At 34.9% G+C, this 15,361-nt stretch overlaps 1 protein-coding gene across 4 annotated transcripts in view; it reads right to left on the reverse strand.

Moving 5' to 3' along the window:
* Nucleotides 1-611: 611 nt before the first annotated feature.
* pfkfb3 (6-phosphofructo-2-kinase/fructose-2,6-biphosphatase 3) overlaps nt 612-15,361 on the reverse strand; it is a 67,425-nt gene continuing 52,675 nt past the window's right edge. The window contains exons 1-16 of one of the 4 annotated variants that reach the window (XM_028814160.2): nt 13,587-14,034; nt 10,171-10,296; nt 9,803-9,899; nt 9,642-9,708; nt 9,307-9,381; nt 9,082-9,138; nt 8,770-8,894; nt 8,414-8,621; nt 7,254-7,400; nt 6,938-7,042; nt 6,288-6,417; nt 6,103-6,165; nt 5,789-5,853; nt 5,076-5,246; nt 4,193-4,215; nt 612-2,873 (exon numbers count right to left, since the gene is read on the reverse strand). In XM_028814160.2, the coding sequence (XP_028669993.1) occupies nt 2,867-2,873; nt 4,193-4,215; nt 5,076-5,246; nt 5,789-5,853; nt 6,103-6,165; nt 6,288-6,417; nt 6,938-7,042; nt 7,254-7,400; nt 8,414-8,621; nt 8,770-8,894; nt 9,082-9,138; nt 9,307-9,381; nt 9,642-9,708; nt 9,803-9,899; nt 10,171-10,296; nt 13,587-13,668 (1,548 nt within the window). In that variant the 5' untranslated portion in view covers nt 13,669-14,034 and the 3' untranslated portion in view covers nt 612-2,866. Of the gene's footprint in view, nt 2,874-4,192; nt 4,216-5,075; nt 5,247-5,788; nt 5,854-6,102; nt 6,166-6,287; nt 6,418-6,937; nt 7,043-7,253; nt 7,401-8,413; nt 8,622-8,769; nt 8,895-9,081; nt 9,139-9,306; nt 9,382-9,641; nt 9,709-9,802; nt 9,900-10,170; nt 10,297-13,586; nt 14,035-15,361 lie in introns of those variants that run through there. The other 3 variants (XM_028814153.2, XM_028814144.2, XM_028814169.2) reach the window with 3 other exon arrangements.

Below are 15,361 nucleotides of genomic sequence, written 5' to 3' on the forward strand. Positions count from 1 at the left end.
GAAAGCTTGCATTTGTAATCTATTTAGTTAGCCAATAAAAAGTGTAATTTCACCCTACCTTCTCCTGTATTAATACATGTATAAAATTCTGTTTATTTTTTCAATTGTAATTATTTTCTTGCTGTTGCAGAATAATCTTTTGACTGTAGTTCTCAGCTCTGAACCTGGTGTCCATTGAGTCAGTTTTTTTATGATGTGGTGTGCAGGGCTGGTAACATCACTTCAAGAGAGGCCCATTGAAACAACAAGCTAATTAAAAGCACAGGCTCAGTTATAGGACACACTCTGGACCCCCAGTAGGTCGTAGCAAAGGATAGAATTAAAACAAAACTGGAATGCAGTTATGAACACCAGAGTACTTTCAGGCAATGAATTATTCAAAAGTGTGACAAGAAATGCTGCCGAGACTCCTTTATACCAACAGCAAAATGCCTGTACAATGTCTCACTGTGACAGCCAAGTTGGAAGTTTGCTTTCTTTTACTTTATAGTCAGCCATTCTGGTGTGTTTTCAGACCATACTGTGTAAATATATGGTCTAAAAACACATCCTGAATATGTGACACAGCTAGTCACAGAATGCATAGAAAAAAAAACAATAACACACAAATCTCAAAAATGTGCATATCCATTTATTGGACCAGGCTCTGCAAAACAGACTGAAAGGCATACACAGTATTGCTGAAATTAACCAAATTTTTAAAATTATGCAATGAACACAAATGTAGACAAATAAGGAAAAATTCCTGAACTGTACAGTTACTTAAAAAGTAAACAAAAATACAATTTGAAACAACTATACAAAAATATTTCTGCCAAATTAAGTAAAACAAAATCAAAATTTTCTTAAAAAGTACAGAAAGTAACATTTAAAAGTAGGCCCGTTGACAGAACCATGCCAAAGCAAAAGCATAAATGGGTATTAAATGTATAAACCAAGGAGACAACTCAATGGACCCAAGACATCTTAAAAAGAAATAAAGAAAAATCAAATTCTTTGTGTAGCTTACAAATTACAAGCTGTTTAATCAATACCGACACAAGTTTAGCAAGCAAAACTGACACACTTTTCAATTACATACATTTATAAATTCCCTTTAAAAAAACCTAAATAAATAAATAAATATCCAAACCTGTGTATTCTTCACTCAAACATTTGAGACCAGGCTTAAAGTTAATAAATTACAGCACAGTCACCAGACACACAGTTCAGTATTTATAGCTAAAACCCTGTCACATAATTAATTCTGCTGGTGCTGCTTACTTTACATAGCAAATGTTCATCTTCCAAGCAGACACAATAGGCACTATGGTTAACCTGTTCTGCAGCATTACCACTTAAAGGCAGACACTTATACTCAACATAAATTAAATAAGTGATGGGATGTGAACCAACAACATGCAAACACACATCTATCTTGCATTACACCACTCTTGAGAAAACATTTACACACAGTCCAGTCACACACAAAGAATAAAATATTGCTTCTGTTTAACTCCAAACATATCTGGCACCTCACTTTTACTCCCAAAGGAGGGCATAAGTTGCACGTTTTGGAATATTAAGAGCTTCATCCAAAAATGTAAATTTCAGACACTCAAGCTGAGACTATCATAAGTCCACCATTTCAAGTTGTTTAAAACAAATACATTCATTAAAATAAATACATTAGAAAAAATGAATAACTTGTGTGGTGGGGTGTTATTTTTGACAAAAGTCTATAAAGTTTTTGGTAAGAATTTATGTATTTCAGTTTGGATATAATACTGTAAAGACATATAAAATGATGGCAGTTAATACACTGCTTAGGTCTTAAGTAGCTATGTAAGCTAAATTGCTTGCACATAACCACCAGTAAATCTGCTAGCACTGGATTTTGGTTTAAGACTAATAAAAACCACACCACACACCTAAAAGCTGTAGTTCTTTAGTTCAACGTCATTGACGCATGCAGCGGTGTGCAAGTTGTCGTGGCTGATAGACTGCCAATACTAGCAACACCAGGATTACCAATTTTAATGAAATGAAATATATAGACATATGTTTAGTATTAATCCTGCATGGCAATGACTAAAGTGTACACTATAATAAAATGGTGCAAATTAGTCAACTACAATTACACACTTCGTTCAACATTTTGCCAACATTTTTGGAGTGATGCTTTGTAAGGTGCTTTTAATTAAAACAGAAAAAAAAAAAGAAAAAAAAATGAAATCTAGTGCAAGTGACTGGGACAAAATTGATTTAAGCGCCATTCACCAGAACCATTGCCTGGTGATTTTATACTTCTTTTACCAAAATATCTAGAATTTGTCTTACTTAAAGCATTTTAAACAAACAATCATTCATATGACACGTTTCATTACTGAGCATAGGCATTTTAATTTGACTTTACATGTTTAGAATGGTTATGCAATAAATAGTATAAATGCTGTAAAATGTCCAGAGTATAGGCAATGACTATCATTGCATTTCTGCAGTGATGCTTAGAAAATAGAAATTTACCATTATGATACCATATTTACATTATCTACAATGTTCAGAGATCTCAACAATGAGATTTGCTTTTAATACAAAAAATAAATATGTAAACTGTGTACTATAAGCACTTATATATCTTTACAGTGGCAATACATTCATTTGACTCAGCTAAGAAAATAAGTAATTGTGTTTTGCAAATACAGTTTTAGTTATTTCAGTTTAGTCCACACACAATAAAAGTAATAGCAACACATTAGATATAACTATGCTGTGATATAAGTGATATAAGTGATGCTGGTTTCCACTTAGGTCCAAGAAATTGGGGGAAGTACTGGAAATCATTCAACATCATGTGGCTCTTCAGGTACATCTGAATTTCTTCTTTTCAAGTCCTGGGGAAAACAAAAAGTCTGGTTAAAAAATTCTCCTCAAAAAGAATGAGGAAAACATAGCAAAAGATTTGTCTGAGCAGAAGACAGATGCACACGGTACATAGTTTGTTGGGTACAGTGGAACCTCGGTTCACGAACGTCTCAGTAAACGTACAAATCGGTTTACGACCAAAAAGTTTGCCAAACTTTTGCCTCGGTTCACGACCACACACTCAGTAAACGAACAAGCCAGTTTCCCTTCGGTTGGTACATGTTCAGTCTCTCCCTGTGCATTTCTTGTGCAGCGAGCAAGAGAGAGAGAGCGCGACACACACACACACACACAGGCACGAGAGAGAGAGAGAGACGCACTCACAGGCAGCGTGAGATGGATGCATAAGGTAAGAAGGCAGTTAAAGAATGCACTGGGCTTGGTTTTGTTTTCACTTCTGTTTACAGTGATTGGTTCGTAGCATGCATTGTTGCAATGTTACTTTTCTTGGTGTTTTATTAAATTACAGATTTTTTTCAAATGTTCATTTTTTTCCCTGTGCTTAAAACTTTCTCTGTTGTTCAAGGTTTTCTCAGTGTTATTCAATGTTTTTACATTTAGTTTACTATTACGCTGTGCATTCTATGGTTTAATTAACTATACTTGTGCTTACAAACTTAAAAATATATATTTACATACAGTTCGTATGGTCTGGAACAGATTAATTGTATTTACATACAATCCTATGGGGGAAATTGCTTCGGTTCACGACCAGAGTTTTGGAACGAATTATGGTCATGAACCGAGGTTCCACTGTATAGGAAAGCTGGATCCTGCCCAATTTGGTCACCTCTATTATACTATTGTCTCAGCCTGCCAAGCAATGCATTTTGATTTCTCTGTAACCCCAAATGTTACAAAAATTACATATATGCTCTGGTTTCTATCATTTGTAAAGAAATTTACATTTTTTATCTGAACTTGGCACTTACTAGCAATTTTAACAAAGTAAATTGGGGGGAATTTCATACCATGTATATAGCATTATAAGGACATAGGAGGGCATTATCTGGGTGAAACTGACTTGCTCATTGACATGTGTAATTTTAAGATGGGAAAGAATTAGGAACATTGTTTTTGTGCACATGGATGTTTTATAAACTGTTTGTTTTCCTCAAAGTTCCAATGACCAAACAAAAAAAAAATATTCCAGTTTAGCATCTTTCCTTCTTAAAAATGTGATCTTCCCCTTTACAAAATTACGCCTTGCATAAGTGGAGCACACAAGAAAAACATTCATGTTAAAAACAAGAAAAAGCACATAAGAGAAAGGAAAAGCAGTACTTACAGGCAAGCTTTACCTAGCAATGGCTGTGAAAGAAAACAGATGGGTTTAAAACATCTGCTTAAGGAAACGAAGGCTATAAGCAAAAAGTTGAATGGTCATGCAAGAGATTAAACGCCAAATCACGGAATAAGGCAACAAAAACAAGTACAAAACAGAGGTAACAGTGCTCCACAGAAAGTATTTGTATGCAAAGCAAAATGGTTTGCCTTGCTGCATAAACATTTTTATATTTTCCTACAACTAGCGTCATATTATGGAAGACATTTTATGCAATGTCAAAGCCAATGGGTTAGCACTTGACAAGGTGTCAGTGATACAAATTTGCTAGCTGCAGTGAAAAGATGCTAGAAATGAGAAATAGGATCTGTATGTGTTTGTTACCAAACTTTACAGAAAGTCTGGCACTAAATTAAACTTACTTTGCTTTACCAGCAAAAAGAAATGTGAAAATGCCCACACAAATTAAAAGGTACTTCCCAGTTCACTATAAAAATCAGTAGCGACTTACAACTACAGAACAGAAATTGACATGCAGAAAAGATCCAAGGAGAATAAATATCCAGTGTATGTTATATACAAATGTTTTTACTTTATAGCAAAATTATTTTAAATATTCATTATTTCTTTATAATGAATTATATTTTTCTGTAACTACTGAAATATTGAAATAAAGTTAAGACCCTACAGAGAATTTTCACAAGTATTTCTAGATCATATCTTTTAAATGTCCTTTTAAATTATGCATGTCTTTAGTCATTTATTGCATGTTCAGTATTAAAAGTTTGGAATGCAAGCTTTACATAATTTCATGCTGAAATCATGCACCAAGAAAGAAGCCTTAAACAAATCCTTATGAATACAATCTGGAAAAAAGTGACCTTACTTGTCCTGCTGTGGAAATGTCTGAAGCTGCGAATCCAGATAAAGATGTTGAAGTTGATGCCATATGATCATCCAGGCTTTTTATTCTTGGCTTCTTTGTAGGTTCAGGACTTGCCAATGGAGTAACACTATTGCGTCTCATGAGAGTACTAGGTCCCCGCTTTACATCCTGCTAAAAAACAAGGAGAGACAGCAAGGCAGTCAACGTTACTGACAGCAGGAGGTCTAGCAGGAGTTCATTTTTTACCCATTTACCTTAACTTGGGTATTAAAAATAAATAAAATTGTACACATAATATCAAGTAGTGTGAGGTCCTTTTAAAATAAAGTGCCACAGGGCACTTTTATGGCAAATGCTGTTTGGCAGTTTCATAGGAAGACTCATTTTGTTTTATTTTTGGATAATCAAGCTTTATTTGTGCACAAATCCAAAACTTTCCTGATGTAATGATACTAAATATATTTGAATATTTAATGAAGAAAATGCTGATAACTCCTAATAGTCACACAAATTAAAAGCAATAAATATTACAATTTTTACAAAAAAAAAAAAAAGAAAATGATAGCATGGAATTGAGTACTTTTGGTAATACAGCAGAGCTGCTGCAAGAACATAAAAGGGATATACAAATAAATCTGGGAAGAAATGGAGGGTGGGGGTGGGGGTTAGGAGCCTTGTAGAAAAATTAGTGTGGAAACGGTTTAGCCCCTTACCTCTGGCCTTTCGCGATGTGTATTTACTGCTTCAACATTCAGGTAGATAGATTCAACTTTGCAACCTAAATTACAAACAAAGATAATATATGTTACATAATTAGTTTATACATTTTTTTTAAAATGCTCAACCCAAAATTACTATGTACATATATTTCATATCTTAAAAACAAAACTAATATTAATCTATTTTTTTTAATACCGGTAATACAATTATTAAAATGCTAAAGCACAACAAGCACATTCCTAAACACCAGTATTATAAAATTGTATAATTTATGATGTAGACATATTAAAATATAAGAGAAACTCACCATAAGCAACAGGAGTCAGTTTTAGTACTGTATGCAGTGGACACTTAAGATATGGCATTTCATCTGTAACAGAGATGGGGGTGAGATACAAAATAGTTTAAAAAAATAAATAAATAAATAAAAAATTGCTAAATACTAAATTAAGTGTGAATAAAATATTCAGGTTACTATCATGGTATCATTACCAGCACTTTTGTCCAAGAAGTAAGCCAAAAGACACCTCATGACAGCCTGATGACAGATAACAAGCACATTCTCTTGTCTCTCCAACTCCATGATGACTGGCTCCAATCGCTGAACTAAGTCCTGATAAGACTAAAAAATTTTATATTTATTAGACTATCCACTTGGCTTAGATATACATATTTTTTATGCTCTATAAACATGCACATACAAGCTTTTTACTGTGTGAGAACCCTCTTAATAAAGTTAGTTATCCTTGTATTCCTACTTTACTACAGAATTGTATCCATACATCTATTTATTATTAAACCTGCTTAGCAACAATTCAGGGTTGCAAGAGCCAGGACCTACCCTGATAGCATCATGTGCAAGGACTAAACCAACCCTGAATTAGGCACCAGTCAAGGCACTCCCTCATAGTGTGGGTATGTGCTAGGAAACCCAAGTAAATCTTTTCAGCTATGAGAACGGCATGCAAAATCCACAGACAATGCCTTGTCCAGAATCACTGCAAAACTATGAATAATTACAAGACCTTGCCTATGAGCAGTCTTCCACTTGAAAGAGAACCCATTTCCAGCATCAAATAACAAATACAATAACCCTTACACATACACACCCATCCTCAAAAACACCAAATAATCAGTATTACCTCCCCAGTTGGGTAGCGGTAGTAGTATTTGTCTTGATCTCTCAGTGCAAATTCCTCAGGATACCTTTCTTTGATTTGTTCATATGTCATTTCCTCACATATTCCCTGCAGACAAACAGTGACAATTCAGTTAACAATTTAGACTTGAGTTATTGAAATTACCCATAAATGTCTAATAACAGAAAAGGCTTAAATAAAACTGCAGATTACAAAATGGTTTTCATTAAAAAAAAAAAAAAATTCTCAATACTACAAAATAAAGTAAGTCCTTCTTTCGAGCATGCAAGTACAGAACTGTGAACATAATCATACTTACAGCATCAATCTCATTGAGTGCCTTCCACTGTTCATAAGGCATGCTTAGAGTTTCTGCAGTTTGAATTGTTCTTTTCAACTGACTTGTCCAAACCTTCAGATTCTTTAAGTTTTGTTCCTCCATAAACCTGGACAAAGCACCTGAAAACTGAAAATAAAGCACAAACTTTACTACAGGGTACCCATATTTGCCAGAATTCCTTTCCTACTCATTTTATGCAATATACACTTTTATAGAGTTTATATTGGCTTAACCCTATATAATGTGCACCAGTGCTATTCAGGTAACAGCTACAGTTAAGCCAGGGAATGATATGCCACTAGGGCAATAGACAGCTCCTGAATAAAAGACACAATGATTTCTAGAGGGGGTTTTGGAGGCAGTCCATTTCAGAGGCACTTACATCATGCTGGATTCAAAAACCCTGTCATCACATTGAATTATACTTAGTTACACTGTGCCAAGTAGGCTTGTGCACTGGTGCACTATATACCAAATTATTTTGGACATTTATCCCAGATATCGGGTTCTAATGTGGAAAAGTGGAAAACCAGACCACCTTATATTGTACACACTTGGAAACTATAAACTTCCTGCTTACTATATGTGCAAGTGTACTGTAGTAGGTTGCACTTACAAAGCTAGTGGTAAACACACATGAACTAACAAGACAAGTGTACATAAACAGTTTTAAAACATCATATGCTCACTTATAACACATTCAAATTAAGTCAGTGCTTTAAAAAAAAAAAAAAAAAAAAAGACACACAAGCATACTGTATTTCAGAATAACAACGTGTGAAAATATGGAACTATAAAAACAATAAAAACTTTTTAATGCGTGGCTTAATTCAATTCTCAATAAATGCTACCAAGTAGTTTGCAAAGGGACAGCAAGTGTTTATACAGAGGCATGTGGTTTATGCTAGCTGTAAAACGTTTTGCAGTGTAAAGGTGTTGTCATGGAAAGTTAGTGTTAACATCTTATCCTCTAAGAAACCCAGCCGAGCACATGTTTTATATTCTGAAAGTGGACTAGGTTATCAATACTGATGACGTAATGCTAAAAAAAGGACATTAAAAATACTTAGAATAGGCATTCAATAATTTTCTGGCATAAAAACAATGTTTTAAATTATGAATAAAACTAGCAAAAATACCTTTTTTCCCCTAGAGGACAAGCCAGAATCTCCTCCAATTTGACCAAGAACATTGTGCTCACTTTCTCCGTGACGACACAAATAAATGGTACGTGGCTGCACATGAATATTCATAAGATAGTAGACTATCTTGCTTTGGATATAATCCTGAATACGATTCACCAGAAATCTCCTTCCTACATCAATCACTTTAATAAAAGAAATATCCCTAGGAAAAAAAAAAATTATATATATATTAAAACCCAAATTGGTTTTAAACGCAGAAGTTTAAACAGTCTCCTTATCAACTGTATATTGGTTTTCTAAAGAATTCCTCAAGAGCTGAAACTCCTGAAAAAGGAGACAATGTTTCATACCTGTCATAATTATCTGGGTCCAGGGGCTGGTATGAAGCTCGGTAACATTCTATCCTTTTAAGAAAATCTTCCATGGCATCTGTTTTATTGCAGTCTTTATAATCAGGACAAGATACTTTCACCTCCTTTATATACAAAAAAAAAAAAAAGTTTTATAAATCTAGCTTAACAACAAAAGACAAAGTAATACAAGGAAAAATATTTTAAAATTCTAAAATCAGTTAAAGGAGAACAGGCCAACTAGAATTCCAATTTAATATGATTTGACATAGCAAATTGCATTTTTTTTAATGTATTACTGGCAATACATACCATTATATTTGTTGCCACAACATTTGGATCTTCACAAACTGATTCAATAAAAAATACCTTCAAGAAATACAAAAGGAAAAAAAAAAATCAGTCTAACTTTAGAATCTTATATGACAAAATGACACAATTTAGCAAAGTGAATCCCATTGTTATTTTTCATTGTCTACCGTGTGTGGAGGAAAAAAAAAACAAACAAAAAAACACACAATTCTGTATTAAACTAACCTTGAAGCCATTTTCTTTTCCAAAATTAAGAATCATCTCTCTCCGGTCCCTTGTTGTATTGGTGGCATCAAAGACCTACAAGGATATTAAGAATTGCATTGTTAAAACGTTCTATGTACAACAAATTACAAAATGTGATAATCTGTACACTCTACAACTCGAGCAAAACTTAGTAAGCCAAATAAATCAACAACCTTATTAAATCCATCCCAAGCATATTTCAATATTTTCTGAATTACACAACATGAATACTACCCTGTGTTCTAGTCATATTTTTAGCAAAATTATTTGTCCCTTAATGTTTTACTGGAAAAAAGAAAAGACTTTTAACTCACTGCAACTTGTCCACCTTCTTCTAGCAGGTAAGATTTGACATCTGTCAAGGCTGATAAGGCACACTGTCTGAAAATTACAAAAAAATGAAGTAATGTAAAATTATTTAATTCTGCATGCAACAGTAATTTTAAAAAAATGAATTAAAAATTGTATAAATTACTTTCTGATTTTCATGGCCTCCTGATTATCTGGCCTGAAGAAGTCGTAAGAGCTATATTGTTTGACAGCTTCACGGCGATATTCTCCAACATTGAACACTGTAGGAATGTAAAAATATGAGCTAAAACATGTATAAGAGAATACACAGTATTTAAAACTGAAAGTTGATTAAATAAGGTATAAATATTCTTACAAAATAAGAAAAAAAGTTTGAAAACAAAAAGCCCCCCAACCAAGGCATCAGTTTATCTGTTCACTAAATTATTCACTGCATTATTTAATGAATGATGAGCCATTAGACTTCCACTCATATACAGGAAAAATATCCTTACATGACATTAAAATACAAGCTGGCACTGGTAACTGTACCTTTTGTTGGGACACCTGTCCAGTTGAGGTAGCGAGTCAATTTTTTTGAAATGTATGTCTTTCCTCGAGCAGGCAATCCCACCATTACAATCACTGTAGGCGAGTTTGTGAAATATGGCCCTCCAGCTGTTACAAAAAAATAAATACATTTACATTAGATATGACTGCAGGGCATAGATGGGTGTTACTTCAGAAAAATCTAAGAGGTCGGTATAGTCAGTGGCTACTTTGAAGAGCTGGCCCAAATAACTGACTTTCAACATTTTACCTTTTCATTATCACCTTTTCCAGAGGGTGAAAAGCAGTTGCATTATCCAAACTGGCCAGGTGCAATTTTTTTATTACACATTTTAAATGTTTACAAAAAGTCAAGATACTGTAAAAACAAACAAGTAACTGAATAAAAAGTTGTAAATCATATGCCACTGCCTAGATCTTAAAAAGGTCTGATAACCTGTAGCCAACCACATTTAGACAGCAAAATGGCTGAAGTGGAAAAGGACATAACCTCTTTAGGAAGAGGATACCAATAAAACCTAATAGTCAAAGTTCACATTAATGATCTAATTACATTTCTTAGCATGAAAAGGATTAAAATTTTGGTTCCAAAAAGCATATGGTATACCTTAAATTTGCTTAGAATGTGGTGATGGGGGGGCTAGACTCAAAGGTAAAACCAGTTACTTGCGGGGAAAAATGCTGATGCTACCTATGTACATTAAGTTACTGTAATAAAAGCCTGGTCTCTGACACAAAATAAACCCATCTAGCAACTAGCAGGGTCTTGAGGCAGTGACAATACATAAGGAAGTGTTTGGTATTACAGAAGCAATCATTATGTGATCTAAAATTGCACAGTTTAAAATTTCACAACTAATGCCAGCAAAATGTTAGGAACTTAAATAATATACTGTACAGCAGAAATTAGCAAACAGCAGATCAACACATAGTATGTCATAAATTACCATGTGGGTGATGGCTTAATTTGTGCAACAAAACTAGATTTCAGAGAAACAACTCTGTGTGGTTTAAAAAAAAAAAAAAATGTTAGGTCATATTACACAGTTACTGCATGCCCAAAACGATTGCACAATCCTACATTATAACCAGGATGTTAAATAAACCTAGTACTTGCATCTTGTTTGGCTCCCACAAGAAAACTGCTTTCCTCTATGTACCAAGAGCCAACAATCATATTCTTTAGTAAAATGACTGCTGTGTTTGTCACTGCACACTGTAGGTTAGCTACAAAAATAATTTTGAGGCACTGTGTCACCTAAAAGTTAAATATTTTAGTGCATTTCACGTTTTGTTTTAGGGTGTGTGCACCAAAAAAAAAAAAAAACCTATAGGATTAAATAACTGAAGACAGCATCTATAGCACATCTTCAGCCCACTAAAGTATTTATTACACGCCACCTCATTTATACAGCAAGGCATCAGATACTATGCCAGACTGCTAGACCCACCCTGATGTGATTCAATGCGGACAATGCAAATTAAAACAATTACACGCAAAAATAAATCATAATATACCATAATTCCACCAGCCCACATAACACAAAACTGTACTTGATTATTTGACTAAATTTACTAAATGTTTGTCTCGCAAACTTGCTTGGGGTTGCTTTTTTAAAAACTTTGCAAAGATTTAAAACTGTTACAAGAATACATTCTTGAGATTTATATTTAACTGTGCAGTATAAAAATTGCTTACCTTGTAAAATAATTGTACGAGGTAAGCAGTATGCACAAAAACATACCTAGAGAATACAACCAGACAATCTCGCCACAGTACGCAAGTTTGGAAAACGGGGTGAATATCCGAGCTTAATACAAGTAAATTAACAGAACGGCTGATATAATGAGCGTCATCCTGTTGTCGGTGTGAAACTGAGCCAATGTTACTTTATTGTACTAACTCTGAATAAACAGGGCAGTTTATCTGCTATAACTGTCGATCGTTATTTTGGTAGTCATTGGTTTTACACTCTAGATTACCGGGCGATTTAAAGTCTATCAACGTTTCCAATTATTAAGTAGTTGTGTATTTTAACTGTACTCCTACTGTTAACATCCACCTACACTACAGACGGGTCTGCATTGTGCCATTGGTGCATATATTATAAATGACTTATGTGAGAAGCTGAAAAATTATTTTTCTTGTTAGTGAATCATCCTATGGCTGCTTAAACAAGGCCTTCTTTTGAATAAAACATTTCTTCTTTGTCCTCAACGTGATAAGGAACTCGCAAGTACTAACCAGATGGCTAATTGATTGATGCGACTTTAATACCTCAGTGCTCCCTATTAGCGTGCCACCCTTCCTAGACTGCAAGTCTAGCAGGAATTGCGCGCATCTTGACGTACAGCCTCAGAACGTCACGATTCCGACGTTAGCAATCTACCCCCACTCCACCTGCCGATTTCCGATATTGTTGCGCTTAGTTCCATAAGCATGAATGTAAACCACCCCCCCCATCACCCAAAGCATTCTATTAAAAGGGACGCCATTCATTTCGACACGCTTTCGGGAGAGCCATTAGATGTTGCCATAGTAACTATATTGAGATCTTCAGACTGCTGTATTGGAATTTTACAACTGAAATATTATTTGTATATTACATGCCATGGTAATAGAGGGTTTTTTAAATATCTATTTAAGTCCAAAAATTCTTAAAGTAGCTCATCAATTTCCTAGCTATAACTATATGCACTGTATTAGAAAGCGACCACCTTTGTCAGCTCACATTAAAAGTGCTGGTACGATACTGTATATACTGTATATCACACCAACAATAACTTGTCATTTTCTTAAATAACAAGCTTCGCTATATAAATCACCAATATACAGAAGCAAGCCGCCCCCGCCCCCTTCTTCAATTTTTACGCACAAATTTGTATTTAATTATAGAATCTAAACTAATTAATGCGACTCCTCATCGTTGCACGAAAGTTACACGTGCGAACGGCGAGAGAAGGAACATTCATTTTTCATTTCAAACCCGTCCAGTCGCTCGGAATCAGTAGTTAGTTACTTTAGCCGATTCGTATAAAACTATCTGCAAAAATTAATTATGTCACCGTTTCCTAACGCCATCTACTACAAGATGTCAATAAATCGGTCTTTTCCATAATTACACAACCTGTGCCTTTCACATTCAGCAATAAAGGAATATGGATCGGGAATCGTTAAGATAGACAGCATCAGTCAAGTAAAGGTGTCGTTTAACGTTAAATCCAAGTATTTTTAGTACGCCTGGGAAATTCTGTGAGAAAAGGGAAAACCTGGATGAGTCATACTAAAAGGAGGGACATCCGCATACTACCCCATCGCACCCCCTACGCATCTTGAGCGTTCACGTGCATATCGCAGTCACATAATGGCTTTTTTTCTTTCACACATTAGGACTCACCTCTACGAGGAACTGCTGGTTTATCATCCTTTGAGGGAATCCAGATTTTTTGGATTCGATTTTGTGTCAGCTCTCTGGGCATCGCCGTTAATAAAAATCGCCTTTAAAATTTCTTTTAAGCTGCTCGCTTGAAAAACAACAATTAAGTTAAAGCAGAACAAACCAGTATCGGAACCTCAAATTTTTAGGTTGCTCGAAACCAGAATGACTTATATGTCCACGCTTTTAAATAGTAATCCGGAACGATGGCACGCAGCTATAAATAATTCGAAAAGCTACGCATTTATGCGCAAGGGCTTCATTTCTTATACGAGCTTTAAAAGAAAAGATAATTCCGAATTAGATTCCAAAGCATGAAAAACAAAATCCTTTCAGGTCAGCTTCTAATGCAAAAATATATGCAATCTCTTCTTCATCCCGGTATGCGATTCTCAGTTCCGCTGAGCACAGCCTTCAATATAAAGCCAGAAGCCGGCAAGACAACGTGACTCGCGAGACGTCACCAGTAGGCGTGATGCAAAAAATCCCAACCAGCGCTTCCTGGCTCCTGCGCGCCACCTGGTGGGTCGTACTGGCCAAAAACGTACTGATTCATCCATCATACGTAATGCAAGTGGTTTTGCAACATAAATCACCGAAGATAACACAACTAATAGCAGTACTGTAGAGCAAAGTCAAATATGATCAGGTGTTTATATTAAATTGATGGATAATACTGTAAATTATATATATATATATATATATATATATATATATATACACACACACACACACACATACACCAGTGTCATAATATATTCCAGCACTCAATGGGCCGCGCACTAAGAAATCTAACCCACTCAAATCATCATACCTTATCAATAGCGGAGGTCAGGCCTGTGGAGGAAGGGAGGGGAAAGGGTCAGTTGAAGTCAGCCACTTGCGCAGTCCTTGCCCTCACGTTCTTCACGTATTTTATCGAAACCCTAGTCTCTCTTGTCTCGGTAGGTGGTCTTTGAGCGAAGCTGCGCCGCCGTAGCACGGCCTTCTCTCACGTCTTCACGGCTCGTTTCGCCAGCGCTAACACTGGCCCATTCAAATCCGTGCCCGTTCATTTAAAGGCTTTTGTTTGAGATATACACACACTGTATATATTTATATGTTGTTAACCACGTAAGTTTCTTTGAGGTTTCCTATAAAAAATGTTTTATAAACAGGTGCAGCATTTTCCTGCACATTTAATGGTTAATGATTGCTAAACTTTGTATTCATGACTCCCATATTTTATGATTCATAGTCCCTCTCTTTGGACGTTGTTTTAAAAATGACTAGACTATCCATCAGGCCCTTGCACTATACAGTAATACCAATCAATGTTTCCATAAAACATTCACTAGTTTGCATTATCAAAAACTTGTAATAAAGCAGTTCACATTTCAGTATGCTGGTCTTCATGTCGAAATGTAGGTGGTTCATAAAAACAAGTCATTCCTTATACAATACACAGGCATAAAGAGAGAATTTTTAACAAAGTATGTTATTTTAAAATAAAAGTGTACTTGTATGTTTGCTTAACACATTATACATTAAAATGGAGTCTATACCAAAAAGAACCAAAACTATACTTTTCAACTGAGTGCTACAGCGAAGTTATTTACAAAATAGAAAATATATTACTTCCAGCCAGTAGTCAAGTAATATATTTACAATACAGTATGGACTTAAACAATGGAGAGATAAAATAGGTTAAAGTTAACTCTACATATAAAAACAAATAAGCACTATGTTTTGGATGT

Source organism: Erpetoichthys calabaricus, chromosome 1, assembly GCF_900747795.2.
Source record: "Erpetoichthys calabaricus chromosome 1, fErpCal1.3, whole genome shotgun sequence".
In the NCBI taxonomy this organism is placed as follows: domain Eukaryota; kingdom Metazoa; phylum Chordata; class Cladistia; order Polypteriformes; family Polypteridae; genus Erpetoichthys; species Erpetoichthys calabaricus.